General features: G+C 36.5%; 1 protein-coding gene across 1 annotated transcript; it reads right to left on the minus strand.

Annotated features, from left to right (window-relative positions):
* Positions 1–411: 411 nt before the first annotated feature.
* Positions 412–19743, minus strand: napab (N-ethylmaleimide-sensitive factor attachment protein, alpha b). Its single transcript, XM_079826066.1, has 11 exons — positions 19546–19743; positions 17210–17289; positions 16910–17026; positions 10103–10149; positions 4424–4501; positions 4241–4296; positions 3803–3887; positions 3025–3129; positions 2814–2882; positions 2575–2625; positions 412–726 (listed from the first exon to the last, which is right to left on the minus strand). Exons 1-11 carry the CDS (start codon positions 19641–19643, stop codon positions 625–627), a joined length of 888 nt encoding a protein of 295 aa, XP_079682192.1. The 5' UTR covers positions 19644–19743; the 3' UTR covers positions 412–624.
* Positions 19744–23356: the final 3613 nt, after the last annotated feature.

Consider the following 23356-nt stretch of genomic DNA (forward strand, 5'->3'; position numbering starts at 1 on the left):
AGTAATAATAAAAAACAAACAGGAACAGCATTTCAAATCATTTTTCAAGATAAGTCTACGCAGAAATCAGCAAGCAAAAAATATGAGATGCAAGGTATGGTACTTTCGCTAAGAATAAAATATTTATGCCACAACTATAGAGCTTAACAATGAACCAAGGCTTTTTTTGAGCTCGCTAATACAATTGCTCAATTTTAGCCAGTTTACAAAGCATTTCTTAAGCTTGGTGTGCACAGCACCCCATAACAGGCTGGTTTCAGTTCTCATGCAACTCTCACTCACACCACATTTAAACAACCAGCCCTTCTTTATTTAGTGTTCTTTGAGGTCTGGCGGTACGGCCGTGTCAATGACTGAGCAGCACGCCGTGTCAGAGAGAGAGAGAGAGAGAGAGAGAGAGAGAGAGAGAGAGAGAGAGAGAGAGAGAGAGAGAGAGAGAGAGAGAGAGAGAGAGAGAGAGAGAGAGAGAGAGAGAGAGAGAGAGAGAGAGAGGTCCGAGGTAAAGCAAGGACATTAAGGCACCGAGGGTTGAGCTGGTGGTAAAAGAGAGAGATAGTCGACTGTCGTACTGAAGTCTTGGTGTTAAAGGCACGAGGCAGAGCGAGCTGAAAGGGGCGGAGGATCTTAGCGAAGGTCACTTTCGTCTTCTTGTATGGTTTTCTTGATACGAAGCAGCATGGTGGTGAGCCACTGATCCAGCCGTGAGATGGTGTCATACTCCTTCACCTGAAGGACGGAGAGAAATGATGGTGAAACTGATGAAGATCCCCTTTTCATTTAAAGTTGGTATTGTTCAGCTTAACTGATGTGACAGTCACTATGTTTCCATCTAACAATGTGAATTTGAATTATAAGCAACATTGGAAACCGTTTTCATCCCGTGTTGAAGAGAACAAAATCGTCACTTCCTGGGAAAATGGAGGTTGCTGCACTGTGGATCCTTTACCCTACATTATAAAAGACTTGCCCTTCAGAGTGTGCTGACGAAATGCAATAAACGCTGTCATGTCATGTTATGACATGTTATGCTATGGGATGCCTGGTGTTTGTGACCGCAACTGTGTGGCACACTTCTGAGAGGTCATTATACCAAATCATTTTGGCTCAGGCATTTCAGAATGATCAAACCAACATTTGAGATGCTCTGCGATGTGATTGGTCCGCTGGTTAGTCCAGTTATCAATCGCATCCTCTGTTGAGGCAAAGCTTTCTTGAGTTTTGTTGTTGTTGCACATCAAGGGATTTATTCTGTAAATGTGTTTCCAGGTAGTTTATGCATTTAATCAGATTTAAAAAATCTTCGGACTCAATGGAGCGTGCACGGTTTTTATGCATAGATTTTATGCACAACTTGGGGTGTGCGATATTGACCAAAAAAAATGATCTCAATCTTTTCTCTAATGATAATTAGACAGATACAGATATTTTGCTGAGTGTATTTATAGTGTTGGTACCTTCGGCAGGTTTAGGAATGCCATGGATAGCTGAAAGTTTTGATTTCCTTCATATTCTGTGTGGTGGTCAGTTTGCAGCAGTGACAGAAATGATCTTTTCTAATAAGTTTAAATTGATGTAACCTTTTATGGACATTTTTAACTTTATAAAGCCATTTTTTCATCTTTTGCGTCAAATTCTTACATTTAATCAAATTAATTTAGAACAATGAGACAAAATTTGTCTGTTACCAATCAAATCAAATCAGTATCAACAAAATTCATCTTTGCAAGGCAGAGGAAACAAATCTGAAGTGGCAGCTCAGAGGGGACTTGAATGCATTTATCCTGCAGTTACAAATGCATAAATAATGTTTTGAAGTTTTTAACATAAATGTTAACAATGTTATGGATAGATGCACTTTTATGGACTTCAAAAACGACCCATCAAGTCAATGGCATTATAAAGCTTGGAAGAGCCAGGACTTTTGTAATATAACTCTGATTGTATTCGTCTGAAAGAAGAAAGTCATATACACCTAGGATGACTTGAGGGTGAGTAAATCATGGGCTAATTTTCATTTTTGGGTGAACTATCCCTTTAATATGAACTTGTTCTTCGAACTGTTGTATAAAATCAAAATCACATTTGTAATCATGAAACAACACTCTTTGTGTGATATTGATTAACTATATTAAACAATATAAATATTAAAGACATGGAGAGGTATTTTACCCTGTTATCTTGAATATTGGAGGCATTTGAAATGCATTTTAATAGGCAAGCGTGCACTCTAAATGCGCACTAGTCTAACCCACTAGGCTACATAACGTAGTGTATGCGTGCACTTTCTATGTGTTTTTGTAAAGTGAGGAGCATACACAATAATGTCAGATTGCACACTTAACACAACAATCACGATATTATTGTAGACGATGTATATCGCACGCCCCTATTTCCATCCAGCGTGGTTTTATGCAATATCCCAAAATCATGGCTACTGATAATCGCTTTTAGCATGTCATGTGGGTAGTTGAACTCATTTCTAGGGAAACAGATGTCACACCATTGTTCAACATTCAAAAGATCAGTAGGTGTGTGTTGAAAATAATGGAAAGAGCAAATTATAGCTCGTCTTACAGCGTCAGTATATGAATCCACATTCTGTTCCTCAAAGGCCTCTAAAAGTTTCTGTTAAAAAAACAGAAGAGAACATTTCAAGCACGTAATTCATCCATCATCCCACTGTTTAAACATACTGGTCATAGTATATGAACTCTCAGCAGATTTTTTTCTAAAAATAGCATTGACAAGCCAATCTAGAAACCCACCTTCAGCAGGAAGAATACAAAAATGGTTTTGCTGAGAGTCAACCTTACCTTCACCAATTTGCATTCACGTGAATCTGAAAAGGCTGGAAACATTTCCTCATACTTCTGGAGGGCAAGCTACAGGGGGGGGGGGGGGGGGGGGGGGGGGGGGGGGGGGGGGGGGCATCAAAGACAAGGAATATGAAAGGGAACTGCAAACGACACAGCTGTTTTCCATCAGCTCGTCTGAAGGAATGGGTAATGGTAGGGTGTTTCATACCTTGGCATTCAGCATGTCTACACAAAAGTGGCAGAGAGCTGCCTTGAAGAAATAGTCCTTTGCGCTGTATTTCAACAGAGTGCTGTCCATTGCATGCGTTGCAACCTGGAAACCCACCAGAACAAATAAAGAAATAGCTTTACTTTTTCCCCTCCAAATCTATATTTGCAAAAAGATGCAACTTCTTGTTTCAAGCAGATATACAAAGTTTGGGGTTAAACTGACTGTATTCTTGAGATCTGTTCGTTAGATAATGAAACCCACACATGAGATTCGATCAGCCTTCATTTGAGAAAATGAGAAAAAGTGATATCAGGACTTAAAATCAAAAGTTATTTTTAATTTTAAGTTATCATTTTCTCACCCTGGTGTTATTCTAATGCATCATATCATATCATATTCTTTCTTTTTAGGACCACAAAAGGAGAAATAAAAATAATAAAAATGTCCATATAAATGGCAGAGAACAGGAACCAACCTTTTTATATGGATGTGTGCGAGTGGGACATTTTTTATAAAGTTCTGCTTTTGTGGCTCAAATAAGAAAGAATTGCATTAGAACAACACCAGGGTGAGTAAACTATGACTTCCTTTCATTTTAGTGTGAACCAACCTTTAAACAGCTACCTTGATTTACATATTCAAAATAAATGTTAGATACACATGGAGGCCACATTTTTCCAAGGAAATATTTCTGTTTAAACTTTGATGATCCTTATGTGGGACCTCTTTATGGGATCAAGTGCACTGAAAACCAGACTGTCATATTTTTGTTTACCTGTTCATAGATCTCAATGGCTTTAGGGTACTGCTCCAGTTGAGCGGCGTAGGTGGCAACTTTGAGTAGGCACTTGTTGGCTGAACTTTGGCATCAGAGACAGAGTAAACAAATTAGAAACTATTTCACAGTCCTAGAGAATGACTCGGGTACAATTACGGGAAAAAAAAGGCCATGTAATGATGAATAATAGGTTCATGTGTCATATATCGCCTACAAGGTCATATATATCAGTAATAGTACTGTAAATGTGAGATGGGGGGGGAAAGGTCTGCATTCAGCAAACACGCTTGCTATGCATTACGTGTTTTAATAAGTAAGCTAAACTATTTCCTGGATAAGATTTTAATTTATAGGTAACCCATTTTCTCAACATCATCACTGAGGATTGATAAGTACTGAGCAACAGGAGTAAAAATATCTTCAAAACTGCCGTACCTTGTGGACTCCTCGCCTTTGTAATAGTCTGCCGCCTGTTCGTAGTGAGCTATGGCCTAAGAAAAGGTTATAAAGTGCCATAACAACTGAACAAGGTGAATAAATCTTACTTTCAGATTTTGGATAAACTCGATGGGTTATATATGGTTTACAATAGAAAATTGTTCAAAAATAAATTCTGACCTTGTCAATGTCAACCAGTTCCGTCTCATAAATTTCAGCAATGGTGACGTGGTGTTTCGCTGCGATTGTAAATCGACCCTACAAGACGAGAAACACAAAACAATGTTTAGTGCTGCGTTTTCCTTCCTCCTAGGCAAGAGTATACACATAGGTCAGACAAAACCACTGGTATTTCTACCAACAAAGAAAATGTCTTCACAGGTGACAAAGAGCTTAAAACTCTTTCACAACAACAGTGGCTGATTTTTGGAGATTTTTTTCCATCTGATCCAGGTGGTTTCATCAGGAATTACGGGTCATCGTATAGAGTCTGATGTCACCGTAGACTGGAGTGACTGTGGTCACACCCACTGAGTGGCAGAAAGACTGAGCAGCAGCTTTGATTTTAAGCGTCAATGCCACGAAAAACACACAAAACGCATCTAAAACGGAAAAGAGCTTTGCGATTGATTGTACAAATAGATCTGACAAGAAATCTGAGGTATATATTTACCTAGTGTCTAGTCACACCAAGTGCAAATAGCGTGCCTTATTGGCACTGGCTCCGCCTAACAATGCCTGGTTGGGTCAAAAAATATATATTTTTTAAATGCTCGTAATTCTACATCTTCAGTGGCGTAATCAGTAAAGCGTATGGCTAAAGGATCTTGGTTTTGACGCGATCGACCCGGGTTCGAATCTGCCTTCTGCAGAGCTCGCTCTTATCTCTTCAGAATCATATTTCACATCGGTAAGGCATTTACTTTCAATAAAATTTAAGAAAATGTTCTAAATGTGGAATTAAAGTGCCTAACAAAATGTTTAATAATAATAAAAGTAATTATTGGGTAGGGTTTGGGGTAGGTGTAGGGAGGGCTTTTATTGTCCCATTAAGGCGGCATTCATTTAATAATTTTAATAAATATAATCATTTACACCGTTATTATTGCATCCTGTTAATGTACAACAATACTGAAGTGCAAATAGTATGTATCCGTCAAAATAAAGTATAAATTACATGTAATTACTATTTACACATTGAAAAGAACTGCTACTATTATCAGTGATGGGAATAACGGCGTTATAGATAAACAGCGTTACTAACAAAATCATTTTTTTCAGTAACGAGTAATCAAACGAATGACTTTCTCCCGTTACAACACCGTTAGCGTTACTGAGAATAAAATGCGGCTTTACTATAATTGTTTTCTTCCGGACAGGCTCTCTGTCAGTCGGACCTGCAATGTTTTTTTTCCTCTGGTTGGTTGGTGTGTGTGTGTGTGTGTGTGCAGGCATGTGTGCATGCCATGCGTGTTTTTGGTACACATAACTGATGATGATTGGTGGGTGGGAAACAAGGTCGAGGTTGATAGGTTGAGTTCACACACACACACACACACACACACATACACACACACGCACATATGCACAGTCAAACCGGTCTATGAGTCACACACACCAACGACCAGTCAGAGCGATGGCAAGTCCAACGACTTCAAAGGTAGCTTTTACAAACTGGAAGTATAAGCGCTACTTTTCCCTCGTTGAGGTGAAAGGTAACATTGTTTATGTAACGTGCAACTTATGCCCAGGAAGAAAGAGTCTCTCCACGTCAGTGGCAAGTAATTCTAATCTAATGAAGCCTCACATCATCACATGCCGCCACAAAATGAGTGGCTAAAAACCCAGGTGATAACGTGAGCTCCACTACCAAAGGAATAATTTAGTACTGATAATATTTACACAATATTTACACTATAGTAGGTCTCAGTGGCGGCTGGTGATTTTTTTTTTTTTGGGGGGGGGGGGGGGGGGCAGTATCAAGATGCATGTTGACTAAATTCAAGCATTAAAGAGAAAACAGTGTCTTCACTTTTATCTTTTTACACATTCATTTCCCACATATAATTGAATGAGGAAAGGAAAAACAAAAGAAAACAGCAACAACAGACTAGCATGTTGACTACTTGACCATAAATTTTGCTCTCCTTACTTTCTGGCCAGCAAATTTCGCAATGACTCTCTGATTAAAGTCAGTCATCTCAGTAGTGTCATGATGTTTGCATTGTACAGTCAGATATTCGAGGTCTCTTACCTCCGTTGTTGTCCACAAAACTTCAGTACCAACACTTTGAAATAAAAGGCAGGGAAAGCAATAAAGGGCATTGCTAACAACACATCCAGCCAGCCACCTACGTTTCTCATAACAAGCGTGTGAAGCTCCGAGTGCAGCTGCGTCCTCTGTCACTGGCCTGCTGCTGGATTTGTTAATCGTGTTGGTCCGGTTCGGGATCCTTTATCCTATTTTTTCTTCCAACGAACGCCTTGTGAAAGAATTTGGTTTAATTGCTGCCATCTCTACGAAAGTGATCATCCTAACAAGGTTTTGGCGGAGTCGGAGTGTTGCCAGCGCACTTTCGCTTTAGTGGCCAAGAGCGTAAAGTTGAATGACAGGTGACGAGAACCAATCAGATTTGATAAAATAACACGCATCCAATTCTGATTCGCCAGGGACGCAGCGACCTGTGTCCGGAGGAGGATCTTTAAGAAACAAATTAGAGACCAGCTTCAGGTCACATGCTGCCGTAGATTTTTGGACTCAGATAGACATCCATTTGTCCGGCGTCCATCCGCCATGAAACCGCATGAAACATATTGAAGAACATATAAAATAGTTAACCGATCAAAGCCAGTTTTTATTAAATGCTGAGGCTCTTACTAACAGCCGGCACGTCGTATGAGTAAACTAATTTATTTTTATTTCACTTTTATATCATTTTTGTATACATGTATATTTCTGGAATTTTGATGGGGGCGGCGCCCCAGCGCCCTCTATTGACCAGCCGCCACTGGTAGGTCTACTTATAATATTTACAATAATGTAACTGAATTTGATAGGTGTCTCTCACATTGTCTCACAGCAACATTACAATAGTGTACATTAATGTACAATGTTTTATAATAATAATTTATTCTATTTAGTGTCCAATTCATTCATTTAACATATTTAATATTGGGGGCATCCAAGTTGTTTGACATATTTGAACATTTGAAAAAAAAAAAATAACATTAGTTAATTTCTCTGGTAATTAGTTACTTTTATAAGGATGTAACTCAGTTACTAACCTAGTTACTATTTGTAAGAAGTAACTAGTAACTATAACTAATTACTTTTTTTAAGTAACATGCTCAACACTGACTATTATATGGTGTAAATAGAATATATATCACTATTTTCACTTAGTATGCTTTCACTTAGTAAATAGTATCTACAGCTATTCGCATAGTGTAAATAGCATCTATCACTATTTGCACAGTGTAGATAGCAGCTGCCTATTTTTACGGTCTGCCGAAAGCTACAGAAGAGAGAAGAAAATGGATCTCTGCAGTTCACAAAAACAACTGGACTCCAGGCAGCGAAAGGAATGTATGCAGTTATCATTTTGTGCCAGTGTGGCGAGGTTGGCGAGCGAGAGACGTGGGAGGAGCGAGCGAGACCGGTGCGTGATTGAGAATGAATGCACACTGAGTCATCTCGAGTCATCTCATGAGGGAGCCCGGAGGTATATAAGGACGAGCGAAACGAGTGAAGAACGAGAGAGGACCAGGCCTGGATTTTATGTTGTTTTGTTTACGTTGTTATGCGTGTGTGCGGCAGTCGTCCATGAGGGGCTGCCGCTTTTACATTCAGTTTGTTTGTTTTATTGATTCAAGTCTTTTAAACGTTTGCCGGTTCCCGCCTCCTTCTTCCCAATACAATTTACATTGTATTGACAACTCATCAATTAAATATTTACCATCATATTTTCTGCATAATTGGACGTTTTTAAATAAACACTGAAAAAAAAACGATACAAGCTTTAGGGCTGGACGATATAACGTTGTATAGAACATGATACGAGTGATCACCCGGATTATATATATATATATATATATATACAGTGGCATGAAAAAGTATGTGAAACGCTTGCAGAATCTGTGAAAATGGGAATCATTTTAACTAAATAAGAGGGATCATTCAAAATGTATGTTATTTTTTATTTAGTACTGTCCTGAATAAGATATTTTACATTTATATTTATGCATTTGGCAGATGCTTTTATCCAAAGCGACTTACAGTGCCCTTATTTATTTATTTACATAAAAAATGTTTACATATAGTCCACATGACAAAAAAAATTGCTGAATTTATTTAAATAAGTTTATGAACCATTGATTCTCAGTGTTGTGTGTCGTTCCCTGGATGATCCACGGCTGTTTTATTGTTTTGTGATGGTTGTTCACGAGTTCTTTGTTTGTCCTGAGCGGTTAAACTGCCCAATGTTCTTCAGAAAAATCCTCCAGGTCCGGCACATTCCAGCCTCTTTTTCATATTTGAACCCTCTCCAGCAATGACTGTATGATTTTAAGATCCATCTTTTCACACTGAGGACAATTGAGGGACTCAAAAACAACTACTAAAAAAGGTTCAAACATTAACTGATGCTCCAGAAGGGGAAAACAATGCATTAAGAGCTGGGGGTGAAAACTTTTGAACAGGATGAAGATGTCCAAATTTTTCTTATTTTGTTTAAATATAATTTTTTTTCATTTATTACTGCCCTTCAGAAGCAACAGAAGATACTTGCATGGTTCCCGAAAGACAAATTAAGTACAATTTACCTCGATTTCAAATTCAATAGGTTTTCACCCCCAGCTCTTAATGCATTGTTTTTCCTTCTGGAACATCAGTGAATGTTTGAACCTTTTTTAGTAGTTGTGTTGTAAACATTGTAACCGTATGTAAAAAATTTTTTATGTAAAATATGTTATTCAGGACAGTACTAAATAAAAAATAACATGCATTTTGTATGATCCCTCTTATTTAGTTAAAATTATTCCCATTTTCACATATTCTGCAAGCGGTTCACATACTTTTTCATATATATATATATATATATATATATATATATATATATATATATATATATATATATATATATATATATTTATTTATAAAGCGTTCACAGATCAAATTAGCTTTATGTATTTCCTCAGCATCGAAATATAAATGTCAGGAAACACGATTCCTGGCTGCATGTCATTATCCATGGATCACTGGATCTTTAGTAATTGTAAGGAACACTACATCGAGTCCAAACTTTAGTTTAAACTGATAATCCTTCGTTTTACTTGCGTTTTCACAATTTCTCCTATTAACTCCAGTTTTGCCACTCAGTCCGGCTGAGCCCAGTCAATGCATACCCTCTACTGTAATTATTCAATTGTTGTGATTCAGTGATTAATCACCTGAATCTGGCCTGGTTTCACAGACACGGCTAAATTAGGTCATTTAAGTATTTAAAAACATTACTGTTATTTCAGACAAAACAATGGCCCTGACATATTTTATTATGTCAGTGCAAGTTGCTTTCAGTTAAAACAGCTCAAACATGCATTTTAGTCTGGGACTAGGCTTAAGCCTTGTCTGTGAAACAGGCATAAGTTTCGGCACACTAAAGCACATGCATTGTGTTACAGTGCCCTCTAGTGGTGTATTAAGTAACTCGCAATATGTTTTATAAACAATTGATTTGGATATGTTGACACTGCAAAAAGATAAATGGATGAAAAGAGTCAAAAGGATTCTGCTCTAAGCAGAAGCAGCTCTATTTGTATTTAAAACACAGTCTACAGCCTCTACAGATGTAAGACTCTTACCATGTCTGTATAGATCTCAATGGCCCTGTTCAGGCAGTTTATGGCCTCTGTGGAGAGAATGACAGACAGCTGACTGAACCTTAACCATTTACAATTAACTCAAAAGTAACAAGAACACATTTTTTTTGGTTTTGTTGGAACTTGGCGCACAAAAAAAACTAAACAATGGGTCTCATTCACTAATAATTGTGTGAATTATTCATATTTGTACACACAGGAGTTGTCATGAAAATGTTTCTAATTCACAATGCATATAAATTATTATTATTTTTTTAACCTAATTTGAACAATGATCAGGGTATCCGGGTCTTAAAGGTCCCATGGCATGAAATTTTCATTTTATGAGGTTTTTCAACATTAATATGAGTTCCCCTAGCCTGAATATTGTCCCCAAGTGGATAGAAATGTTGATCAGTGTAAAACCGAGTTCTGGCTGTCTTTCTCTGCCTTTGAGAAAATGACAGGCCAGACTAGCCAATCCTGAAGTCTCCTGGTTTGACGTCCAAGCAGGAACGGTTCCCTCCCTTTCCTCCGCCCAGAGAATCTGGCACGCCCATGCAAACGCTCGAGAGATCAAGGCTTGTGAACGAGTGAACGCTGGCAGTTTCTCAGTGTTTGGATGTACAAATGAAAACAGAAGTCTTTTTTCAGTTCCTTCTGATCTGTGATCAGTGATTTCTGATGTGTAGCTAAATATTTATTATTCGTGCACACGCAGCTCTCTCTCTCCAGACAGAACGGTGTTTTCTATCTTGTGAGTCAGTGTTTTTGTACGTCCTCGTCGCGTCTATCGGTTCTAAAATGTGCATACAGTCATGAGTTTCTGTTCAACATGGCAGAGTAACATCTTTAGAGATAAACCTCACACACGCCGAAGCTCGGGCTGCACTGGCCGGTCGGCCTTCAACATCCCCGACCCCCAGTACTGCATCTGGCCCACAGCGGAGGCACCAAACGCGGCGTGAGATTAAGCAGAAGGGGGGTAAGCGTGAGTATATCCGGGCTAGCCAGCCTAGCCCCACAATAAACTGGATTACATTCGATTACTGCTGTTGTGTCTTTGTTTGTGCTGTGTACTCAACGCGCGTCACTGACGCTTTTATTTTATTTTAAAAATAATGCTATTATCAACACTTACTTTTAACTCGTTCATCTCGACAGCTGTAATGGTACATTGCATGTGTTACAAAGTTGGAAATAATGATGAAGACGGACTCTGTGTGACTGGGACTCGTGTTTATTCAGAACTCTCAGATACAAACACAATAAACTCGCACTGACTGACAGCGCTCTCATAACTCAGTAGTTACTATAAATAATTTTGTTAGCAATCGCTCAGTCTCTGGTACATTAGTGATGTCCGGTTCGCGAACGATCTTTCTTTTGAACCAGTTCTTTTTAGTGAACCGAATCAGTTCACCAAATCGGACTGAATCGTTCTAAACGGTTCGCGTCTCGAGTCAGCGCTGATCCATCATTTACTAAAGTTACTAACTTTCTGACATGAGTGACAGTCCCTCCGACTAGAAATAGACTAATAACCTGAAGTATATGCTGTAACTACAACAGTTGCTGAGAACTGATGTGAAGTGAACTCCGGTCCATCCATCTCTCTGGCAGCAGCTCGTGCCTGCTCCTGCCTCGTAGACCTTGTTAAACCACGCCCCCTCCGCTCATTTAAAATGCAAAGATGTCAGCCAATCACAACAGTGGGCGTTTTTACTGAAGTCTCACAGCAGACACGCCTCTTGAAGCAGGGCATTCAGCCACAGGGCAAACAGCAGTATAGAAAAAATGACTTTTATTTCTAAATTATGACATTTTATGATGTAAAAATCATACTAACAATATAAGTACACCTCAGGAAACATTATAAAATAATAGAAAAATGCCATGCCATGGGACCTTTAAAAAAGTCTTAATTTGACCTTCCACAATTTAAGGCCTTAAAAATGTCCTAAATTGGAGCAGAATGTTTTAAATTCAATATCATGGCATTAAATTGGGGCCCTGTGATTTCTGCAATGCAGAAAACGTGGATGGAATGGCAGAATCCATTCATAAAAATGGAATTTACTGTATAATGCGGAATTTGTCAAACTTTGTATAAATATATCAAAGTACAGTATAAGGCTTAGTTCACCCAAAAATGAAAACTCTGTCATCATTTCCTCACCCTCATGACGTTCCAAACTAAGAATTTCATTCATCATATAAAGCGATCATGTCTCTTCAGAAAACTTATGGATCAGTTTTGCGATCTCTTTATGAACTTTTTGAAGCGTCAGTGGTAATTGCGTAGCTGTCAATGGAGGCAAATAAATCTCTCAGACTTCATCAAAAAGATCTTCATTTGTGTTCTGAAGATGAACGAAAGAGTTATGGGTTTGGAACAACATGAGGGTGAGTAAATTACAGAATTTTCATTTTTGGGTGACCTATCTTTTTAAATATGAATCCTGCATGTTCTGCGCATCTCTGTGTGAATGAATGGCGCAGACATACGGTTTCATTTTCTGCTCTCAGAGTCACTTCATGAGCCTTTTACTGTTTAATTTTTTTAAAGTTGTTTAATAACTATTGTCATATCATGGTAACCCATCAAAATAGAAGTTCAGTTTAACTTGAAGAAATCGTGACAGAAATATATGACAATTGTACAGTATAATGTGTCTAATGTAATTATTATACAATTATTATTATTAAAAAAAAAATTTTTTAAGGAATAATCAGACCATTTTCTTCCATGCTTTAATTTTAACGGTGAACCTCTGTTGTGCAACGCTTTATTTGCCAACAAAAATGAAAGGGTTTATTTAATTTTAATTTGATTAAAAGATAAATTAATGTCTAATTATGCCTCCATTTGATTACCAGAAAAATGTAAATACACAACACAGAATTCCTGGGGGGACATTTCATAGGGCCCTATTATTGTAAACAAATTAATAAATTAAGTTGTTTTATGAATTCAATTAATTTGTTTTTAATAAAAACAGAGTCCAGAAAAATAAAAAAACAGACTAAACTACAAAACAAACAAAAATAATTAAATAAATAAATCAAAATGTAATTGCATACACTGCAAACAATTAATATCTTCCTCAGGATTTTTGTTTTCCAGTACAAATATCTAAACATCCTTAAATCAAGATACATTTACTTGTGTTGCAAAATGAAATTGAGTTAAGTGAGTTTATGCTTAAAACAAGAACAAACATCTGTCAATGGGTATGAAAATTACTTGCATTTGAATTAAGCTGATTTTAACTCATTGGCAGATTTTTGTTTTTGTTTTAAATCATAAATTCAAGTTCATAAGATCACAAGATTTCTAATCAAAAACTGTAAAATTATTTTTTGTTAAATTAATTATAAAGTTATGGAGATCTGAACTTGTAAATTGTGTTTTCAAACTTTGAGGTGTTGCTTATACAACTCATTGTGTGCTTCCTAGACATTTAAATGTTATGCTCCCTTCAATTTATTCCTTAAATCTTCCAATTGGTCTTAAAAAAGGTCCTAAATGTACCTTCATAAAACCTGCAGAAACCCTGATTAATGTATATGGAGTATTCTAAGTGAGCAACCACATCCGTGAGGTTAGTCATTTGCTTAAAACACACCCAAACCATCACCATATCAGGGCTTTCCCTGACTCTGCTTTGCAGCCTTTTGTCACTCACCACAAACATGACACTCTCTAAAGATGAGCTTAAAATGTTTTTGAAAGAAGTCTCATCAGGGGCGGATTTAGTGATTTGGGGGCCCCAGGCAAAATACAGGAATGGGGCCCTATACAATTGCACATTTACAACCTTGAGGTTCTTTTCACTGTTGTGATTATTATTATTTCATAATTTATTTTTTATTCTGGATGGTTATAATAAATTGTATCAATCAAAAAGCACCTCTAATTAATTGAAATCATGAAACTTGTTTAATTTAATTTTAATATATTTATTTGTTTTATGTATTTACATTTTTCTAGCAATCAAATGAAGGCATACAACATTTATCTTCAACGCGGACGCAAAGGCCGTTGTCGTGGTAATGAACACCACAGCAACCACTTGTGCATCTGCGCTGAACGCGTATCTCGTATATAAAAAGCATTTTAGGGGGCCCTTGGCTTTTGGGGGCCCCAGGCGGTCGCCAACCTTTACCTAATGGTCAAGTCTCAGGATACAAAGGCTGGATTAATTTTGATCAAAACACAGTAAAAACAGTAATTCTGTAAAATATTATACATTGTTACAATTTTCAAAAGCCATCACTCCAGTCTTTAGTGTCACATGTAAAGTGTATCATTCTAATATGCTGATTTTATGCTTTATTGGTGCTCTATTAATTATTGTTCTTATTATTATCAATGTTGAAAACTTTTATTTTATTGCTATATTTATATAAGAATATTTTTGTGGACACTGTGATACATTTTTTCAGGATTCTATGATGAATAGAAAGTTCACTAGAACAGCATTTATTTGAAATAGAAATCTATTGTCACACTAAAAATGTCTTTACTGTCACTTTTGATCTATTTAATGTGTCCTTGCTGAATAAAAGTGCTTCTTTTTTTTAAATGGCGTTTATCACAGATTCCACAAAAAATATTTAGCAGCAAAAACTTAAACATTTACATTTTCTAATATATCAAAATACAAAAATGTTTGTTTTAATTTGTAATATTTCACACAATATTACAGTTTCACTGTACTTTTGATAACATGAATGCCGCTTTAAGCATAAAGGCCTGTTCACACCGGGACGATTATCACGTGCGTTTGTCGCTGACGTTTAAAGCCTCGTGACTAAACAAAGGGCGCCAATGTGAGTGTGCACACTGACGGGCAAAACGGCAGCCGTAAAGGCGTCATTTTTTTTTTAAAACGCCTTGACGCATTATCAAAAACTGGCCGACCAATGAGATCGCCGCTTTTGTTCACGTGCCTGGAGCTGCTGAAGTTACAGTAAAACACTACTTGATACGACAAAGAGGAAGTAAGTAGACAAAGAAGATGATGAGCTGCAAATGCTGCTTGCCAGTAGGGATGGGTCGCGATTTTCGAATATTCGATTAGTTATTTAATTATAGAATATCGAATAGTATGTGCGATTATCGTCCAAAAAAAATCCCCATGTTGTCGGTGCTGACGCGTTCATGTAACCAGAGGCGCTACCAATAACGCTCCTAAAAGCTGCCAGTAACGCTCCTAAAGCTGCCAGTCCGCTCTCAGGGTGTTTTATACTGGACACGTTTGCTGCGGTCCGAGTCTGATTGTTCCCTCCGCCTCCGCAGTGTTGGTCTGGTTTCACACTCAACTTGAACCCTGGTGCGTTTGCGTTCATCTTACGTCATCACAGATAGAAAACAGAACGCGGGTCAATATGGGCTTTTTTCAATTAATTTGGTGCTATTATGTGCAGCTGAGTAAACGACACTTGGGTTTACCGTATGTGTGTCGCACTGTCGCTTGAATGCGGCTTTGCTGCTTGCAAACAGACTCTTTTGAGGAGACGGTGAATTGCCATTAATTTGCTGCCCTGATTGCAACCTATGCGCGAATACACTGCAGGCTCGCTCTCGCGATCGTATCCAGGGTAAATCATCAACACTATCATCTCTTACGTGTATGTTATTGAACTAATGACATTGTAATCGGCTAAAACGCATGAGCTGGTTACTTTCTTCCAGAACAAGTGCGCACCCGTTTGCACATTCACGTGAATCGTGGCACAGCTCCGAGAGCAACCGAACTCCGGTTGTGTGTTCTCGGGTTCGGTACCTCAGTGCACACCAAGCTCTGTAGGTAAGCTTTCACATTAGCAATTTTTCATGCTAACCGTGCCCCATTCCGAACAAAAATGCCAGAGTTAAAACGCCCTGAAACCAACAGAAGAATAACACATCGTCTCACGCGCACGCTGTAGACTTGTGGCATTTATCAGGTAACTTGTGGCGATGTCACATTACAGTCATATGTTTCAGCATGTTACAATAAATATATGGCTTGAGTTGATATAACCTATTCCGTAATGAATTAAACAGTTTGTTATCCTACAGATTGAGAGCGTGAATGGTCTCTCTCCCTCTCTCACTGTTTATACGCGTGTAGCCTTTACATGCGTGCATGCGGGGGAGGAGTTGCGATTTTCGAATAAAAATCGAATAATTCCCAGCGATCGTCGAATATAATTTTTGCTTGAAATGCCCATCCCTACTTGCCAGTTAGCAAAAAGTGTGTGAATGGTTTTGGCAAGCACGTAAATACTGTCTCTCGTCTTCTTCTGTGTGACAAGCGAGTGACTGAAGCGTAAAGTGCCACAGCACCGCCTAGTGTACCGGGAGCGCCATCTACTGCATTTCCATGTTCATTCGGCGCATCGCTAGAGAAAAATCACTTGGGTGTGAACACAAAGACACGCTGAAAAATGCTGCCGATAAGCGCTGCGATAATCGTCCCGGTGTGCACAGGCCTTAAGAGACTTCTTTCAAAAACATTTAAAAAAAAAACTTTGACCAGTAATGTATCTATATACATATACTCAAGATGAAATATGTATAAAATTGTATTCTTAACACATTTATAAGGCCACTCATAGTATGTGCTTGTGGTTTCAGTTGATCCAAAAAATTTTGTAAATTCAGAATAAATTTTAGTGCAAAAGTTATTGATGAATCCCGATTTGTACACACAGATTCATGTGTATGCACGGTTAGTGAATGAGACCCAAAGCATACTTGTTAATAGCAGCTGGATGTTGAGAAATGTAAAATAATGAACGTGACATTCGGATAAATACCTTGAGGGTCTGATTTTTTAAAGGCATTTCCGGCATCAATGAAGTTTGTGGCTGCGTCATGTTTACTCTGCATCTGCAGGTGTAGGAGGGCCGCCTGGGAGAAAGCATTTCCTGCAGCTATCAAACACATTCACACAACAAAATGCAAATATTAAATAGACATACATAGACTGTAAGCTTTAACATATGCAAACTTAATTAAGAAATTAAATGCATTTTTGTTCCATTCAGACACAAATGAAGAGGACAATAGGATTTGTTAATATCTTATTTATATTGAAGCTAAATGTATGTCTTTACCACTCCAGTTCTTGGCCATCTTGAACATATTTGCAGCCCTTCCATACAAGTCACAAGCATCCTCCATCTTTGAAGAGCCCCTGGTAAAAGAAAATGACTTTTAGAATGATGATTTCCAACCAATCATATTCCATAACTACAGAGCTCCACACATGGCATATATGCACTGCCATTCAAAAGTTTTTGAAGTCTCTTATGCTCACCAAGGATGAATTTACTTTACTAAAAATACAACAACAACAAAAATATTGTGAAATATTATTAAAATGTAAAATAACTGGTTTTCTATTTGAATATATTTTAAAATTTAATTTATTCCTGTGATCAAAGCTGAATTTTCAGCATCATATCTCCTTACATCATAATGATCCTTCAGAAATCATTCTAATATGATGATTTGCTGCTCAAGAAACACTTATGATTACTATAAATGTTGAAAACAGCCGTGGACATTTTTTTAGGATGCTTTGATGAATAGAAAGTTCAAAAGAACAGCATTTATCTGAAATAGAAAGCTTTTGCAACATTGTACTACCGTTCAAAAGTTTTGGGTCAGTAAGAAGACTTTTAAAAAAAATTATATATTTATTCAGCAAGGATGCATTCAATTGATCAAAAGTGTCAGTAAAGACATTTATAATGTTACAAAATATTCAATTTAAAATAAATGCTGTTCTTTTGAACTTTCTATTCATCAAGGAATCCTGAAAAATATATGTTTTCCACAATTGTTTTCAACATTGCTTATTAATCATAAATGTGTCTTGAGCAGCACATCATATTAGTATGATTTCTGAAGGATCATGTGACACTGAAGACTGGAGTACTTGTAACATACATCAACTTGATGCAACCTGGACACATCATCAGTGATGTTACCTGGGGTCACAGAGTGATTCGGGTCTTTCAAGCATCATACACTCTCACCCAGGCGACCCAGCTGGGGTTGATCAGGAGTAATGATGCTGAAAATTCAGCTTTGCATCACAGAAATAAATTACATTTTAAAATATATATTCAAATAGAAAACAGTTATTTTACATTTTAATAATAGACTATTTCACAATATTTCTGTTTTTCTTTTTGTATTTTTTATCAAATAAATGAGCATAAGATACTTCTTCTAAAAACATTCATAATCATACAGATCAAAAACCTTTGAATGGCAGTGTATTTATTTATTTATATATATATATATATATATATATATATATATATATATATATATATATATATATATATATATATATATATATATATAAATTTACTGAAAACGAGGGAACAAATTATTATGTTGTGCGCACAATTTACTTAAAATGAGAGAACGAATGAATTAGTAAACTGCATTGACATATATCCATACTTTTTATCTGCATGTCACATGCGGGGCTCTGCACTAGTGCTGGAAAAATATATGTAATATAACATTTGTCATGAGGGACACATTATGAAGCAATTGTTCCTTAAATGTATTTGCCATAAAATGAATGTTGATTAGTTGATATATTTTGTTGATATGAATGTGGATATATTTTTTGAAATAGAACAGTTGATGAACCTAATAAATAAAAAAATGTTTTTTTTACAAAATAAAAAAAAGTAGGATGCTATATTTATTATATCTGATACATCAGGCTTTTATTGCCCATGTGTGATATAGTGAGAATATGGAGCTCATACTCATACATCAAAGCTCTGTATTTTTAATTGGATTTATGCAATTGTAATGATGACTGAGATATCTATAAATAAACATTGTTTAACTATAAGCCTGCTGTATCATTTTTAATCCTTATTATATATAGATATATCGTTTCAATAAATGTTGTCATAAAGGACACTTTTTTCTTAACCATTAAATGAATGTTGATTAAAGGTTTCGCTTTACGGTTCTCGGAGTTCATGTGATCATGTACAGTGACTGGTGTTGTAACTGGCTGAAGTGGATGTCAGCTGACTTCAGCTCTCATCGTCTGACGATTTCATCATTTAGCAACAGATCACAAGACTACACCTCAACCTTTGCAATATAGAGACAGATATAGATTTACACAGCCACGAGATTTATACGGTCAATATTTAGATGTATTACAATCAGCCGTCGCTCTAACTAAACTAAGTTAAACTTACAGACAAACAAAAGTCAAAGTGTTTTTTAGGATCAAAATCCAAACAATCTCATATGGCATAAGAAAATGTTTTTAGCGGGTTTTTTTTTTTCATTCTGATAATCCCTTATATAAAGTTAGTGTTTGACAGCTAACTTGCTAGCATGCTAACTATCGGTTTACAACGGTTTGCCAATCAGCAGTACGTTAAAAAGTTAGAAAACATACCCAAACAGAGAGCCAAAGAACGACTGCGAGGATTTCACTTTCTTTTCGGCTTCTGACATGAGAGCCATGGCCTCTTTTTCTTTACCGGAGTTATCCATGAATATTGTTTACAGTTCAACTTTAGCGGCAGACTGTGGAACCCAGCCACATCAACACATCCCCACGGAAACTTCCAACATGTTGTCCGTCTGCTGCTTCATTTCAAAATAAAAGTCGAGTTGAGCTATATACATATTGTTGAAGTACCCTAATATAATATTAGTTTATTTATAATACGTTTTGAGTACTGAAAGTTACAGTAAAATTTATGTTTTATTTTTTTAAATGAAACCTTTTTAAAACATAATAAATAAAAAAACGTTTGCATATACATTTATTTATCACATCAATTTGATTCAAAAGCCCAAATGAGCACAAATATTTTTAACATGGTTTTCATAAAAACAAAAAACCAACAAAAAAACCTTTTAATTTCTGAAAATGTAAGAACTACCAATCAGATGGTGCATTCAAGTCCTACTGGGAAGTTCATATTTACGAGGTGGGAAGTCGTGTTTATGACGTCAGGTGCGTATAGTCAAGATGACGTTGTGCCTTCTCTTAATTAACTACACAAAAACACAGCAAGGGTTTTAAACTACTTCCAGAAAATGAAGAACAAAAATTTGTGCATGGGGTATATTTTGATTTTTTTTTTATGTTTTTAATTCATTTATGCAGGCATTGTAAACTTTATCTTTACATATGATATAGTTATAAAACAATGCTATTTTGTGCAGGCCAGGGAATTAACTTACTTTGTAATATGGCTAAATAAAAAAGCATAACAAAGACACTGCTAAATACCAGTAGCATCTCATTGACACGCCCCCAAATCACAAACATGGGGGCTAATAGGCAATAAAACCCCATATAATATACCCCCAGACAATAAAATGTGATTTTGTAACATCATAATGTAAATTCTTTTGTTTTTTGTTAATTAATAATGTTACTTACTTACTTTACTTACAAACCCTGGTCAGGCCAATCACAGCCGGTGGGCGGGCTTAACGTAATGACGGCATGGCCACGGCATGGCGCTATCCAATTGCATGCAGAGGGAATTTGAAAGACAACCGTTTATCCCGCCCCTTGGATTGAGCCCTGTCAGTGGTGAGTTTCCAGACCCAACATCTTGATGAGGGTCTGGCTTGTCAGGCTACCACATTTCTCATTCATGGAGATATCATGGACAATGTGCCATGGTTTAATGGAAGATTGCTGCCATCAACTGGAGAACAAACACTTTTGAAATTAAAATAACATGAAATTTCAACCACAGCCAGTAGATACTAATAATAATAATTAATAATTTGTTACAGTTATTTATATAGCGCTTTTATAGGCACTCAAAGCGCTTTACATAGAAGGGGGGAATCTCCTCAACCACCACCAATGTGCAGCACCACCTGGATGATGCGACGGCAGCCATTTTACCCCAGAACGCCCACCACACACCAGCTGATTGGTGGAGAGGAGGCAGAGTGATGAAGCCAATCGTATATATATGGGGATGATTAGGAGGCCATGATGGAGAGGGGCCAATGGGCACATTTGGCCAGGATGCCGGGGTTACACCCCTACTCTTTATCGAAGGACATCCTGGGAGTTATAATGACCACAGAGAGTCAGGACCTCGGTTTAATGTCTCATCCGAATGGCATCAAATCATTACTCAATGGCTCACTTGCCATTTCCTCATGGGTATACATCTTTATAAACCTTTTACATCTAATACAAGTTTATTTTAAATTGTTTTTAGGTTTATGGTTAGACTTTCTAAAATAATATTTATAACAATACAAATGACTCTTTTTCAAACTTTAGCATTTTTTGTACTGAAGTATAATTTTTGTGTCTTTGTGTATTCCATCAGGGATGTGTTGTGGTATCGGCCTTTCATTTTGTTTCCATTTTTTTTTTTGGACAAATTATGTAACAAAAAGCAATTTTCTACATCCTGAGTGTGACATTTTTTTAAAACGCTAACATAAAACCAGATATCATTCCAATTTAATTTTTTTATTTGTAGAGCTAGCAAGTGTTAGCCACCGACCACATCAAGTCTCATGCCATTTAGATGAAGGGAAAACATTTGTTTGTTTGTTTTTTATTTCAGCAAATGTTATTTGGGGTCAAAAAGACCCTGAATAGCTTATAAGGGTTACAATTATAAACATAAAAAACAAATGAGTTAAAATATTACCAGGTTGAAGCTGCAGTCTGTGAGTTTTGCCTCTTTGTCGCCATCTCTGTTTGAAACCTGCAATCGCAGTTTTTTGTGGAATTATCATCTTTACATGGGTTGTGCATCGGCATGGATGGATCTAATGTTTTGAGGAGTTTGTGGGGCTTTGCTGTCATTCACCACACTGGTGTCAGTACTGTACTTTGGGATTCTATGTCTTGCAAGTATGACCAAAATAAGAATTTTCCCCGCAAAATGTCATCTAAACGAGTAAGCAACATGTCTGCCACTTTTGTTCTGGCCAACTGAGGAAAAAAGCATTACAATAAATCATGCTACCAATGGTGATTGAATCTAACGATCGCTTAGCTCATATCACATCAAACCATGCAAATTATTATTATTGTTATACTTTAGTTCTCAAATTGTTAATGTTAACAACATCAACATACGTGTATTTAGTGTGTATTAGCGTTACCTGTAGATTTTAAGTTCAGTACAGTCTAATCTTTTGCTTTTCAGGGCTGCCAACTTTTCAAAAAAACTTGGAGTGAGATTTGGTGGGGACAACCAAAATTTTGTTGCGTACAAAACAAATATTTTTGGCACATTCAGCATTATTACCATACACACACAAAAAAAGTATATATATATATATATATATATATATATATATATATATATATATATATATATATATATATATATATATATATATATATATATATATATATATATACTTTTTTTGTGTGTGTATGGTAATAATGCTGAATGTGCCAAAAATATTTGTTATATATATATATATATATATATATATATATATATATATATATATATATATATATATATATATATATATATATATATATATATATATATTATACGCTATACAAGTCCGTAAAAATAGGGCACAATGTACTGTGTAAATATGAAGGAATTTTGCGTATTGTTTTTTTTACAGGCGTTTTACCTGTATTTTGAATTACACATTGCATTAGCTTGTGTTTTAAGGGTTAACGGAAATTTCCATAAAATGACTGGATAATGTCCTGCCCCAATGTACTGTATAAATATATATATATATATATATATACATACATACATACATACATACATACATATACACACACATCAGTGGTTCACCACAGAAAACACTCTCTCCGCATCAGCATTTGAATGGGGTAGCACCAGGACAATCTTTGTAATGGTGGCAAGCCTCTGGAACAGGCTTACACCTGTCATCTGTGAAGAATGAGCCAAGAACACGGTGGAAATAAGCTCTTAAGTAGTATTGTTTTTGTTGTTGTTGATTTCTTTTTTTGCCTTTGATAGATAATTATAGGTTGATAATTAATTCTGTCTATTAAGACAAAATTCATGCATCTGACACTTTGTTTATACAGTGTATCCTATAGACACACACACAATTTTAAAGCACTATATAGTGGCATGACTTTGTCTAAATAGAACAAACTGATTATACATCAACACGCACATACACAGCTGTGCTTGAAGATACGCAACAATTAATTTGCAACTATTCTTTGGCGATATAGAACAAAATGTCAGAATGTCAAAAAG

This window comes from Gobio gobio (assembly GCF_949357685.1).
Source record: "Gobio gobio genome assembly, chromosome: 9".
In the NCBI taxonomy this organism is placed as follows: Eukaryota; Metazoa; Chordata; class Actinopteri; order Cypriniformes; family Gobionidae; genus Gobio; species Gobio gobio.

Bases quoted from the DNA above. Each gene is read 5' to 3' on its own strand.
- napab (XM_079826066.1), bottom strand. From the start codon at position 19,643: ATGGATAACTCCGGTAAAGAAAAAGAGGCCATGGCTCTCATGTCAGAA. The intron at 4,502-10,102 runs GTAAGAGTCTTA...CTCGTCTTGTAG, and splicing joins TTGAGATCTATACAGACATG to GGTCGATTTACAATCGCAGC. The intron at 2,883-3,024 runs GTATGAAACACC...CCCCCCCTGTAG, and splicing joins TAGACATGCTGAATGCCAAG to CTTGCCCTCCAGAAGTATGA.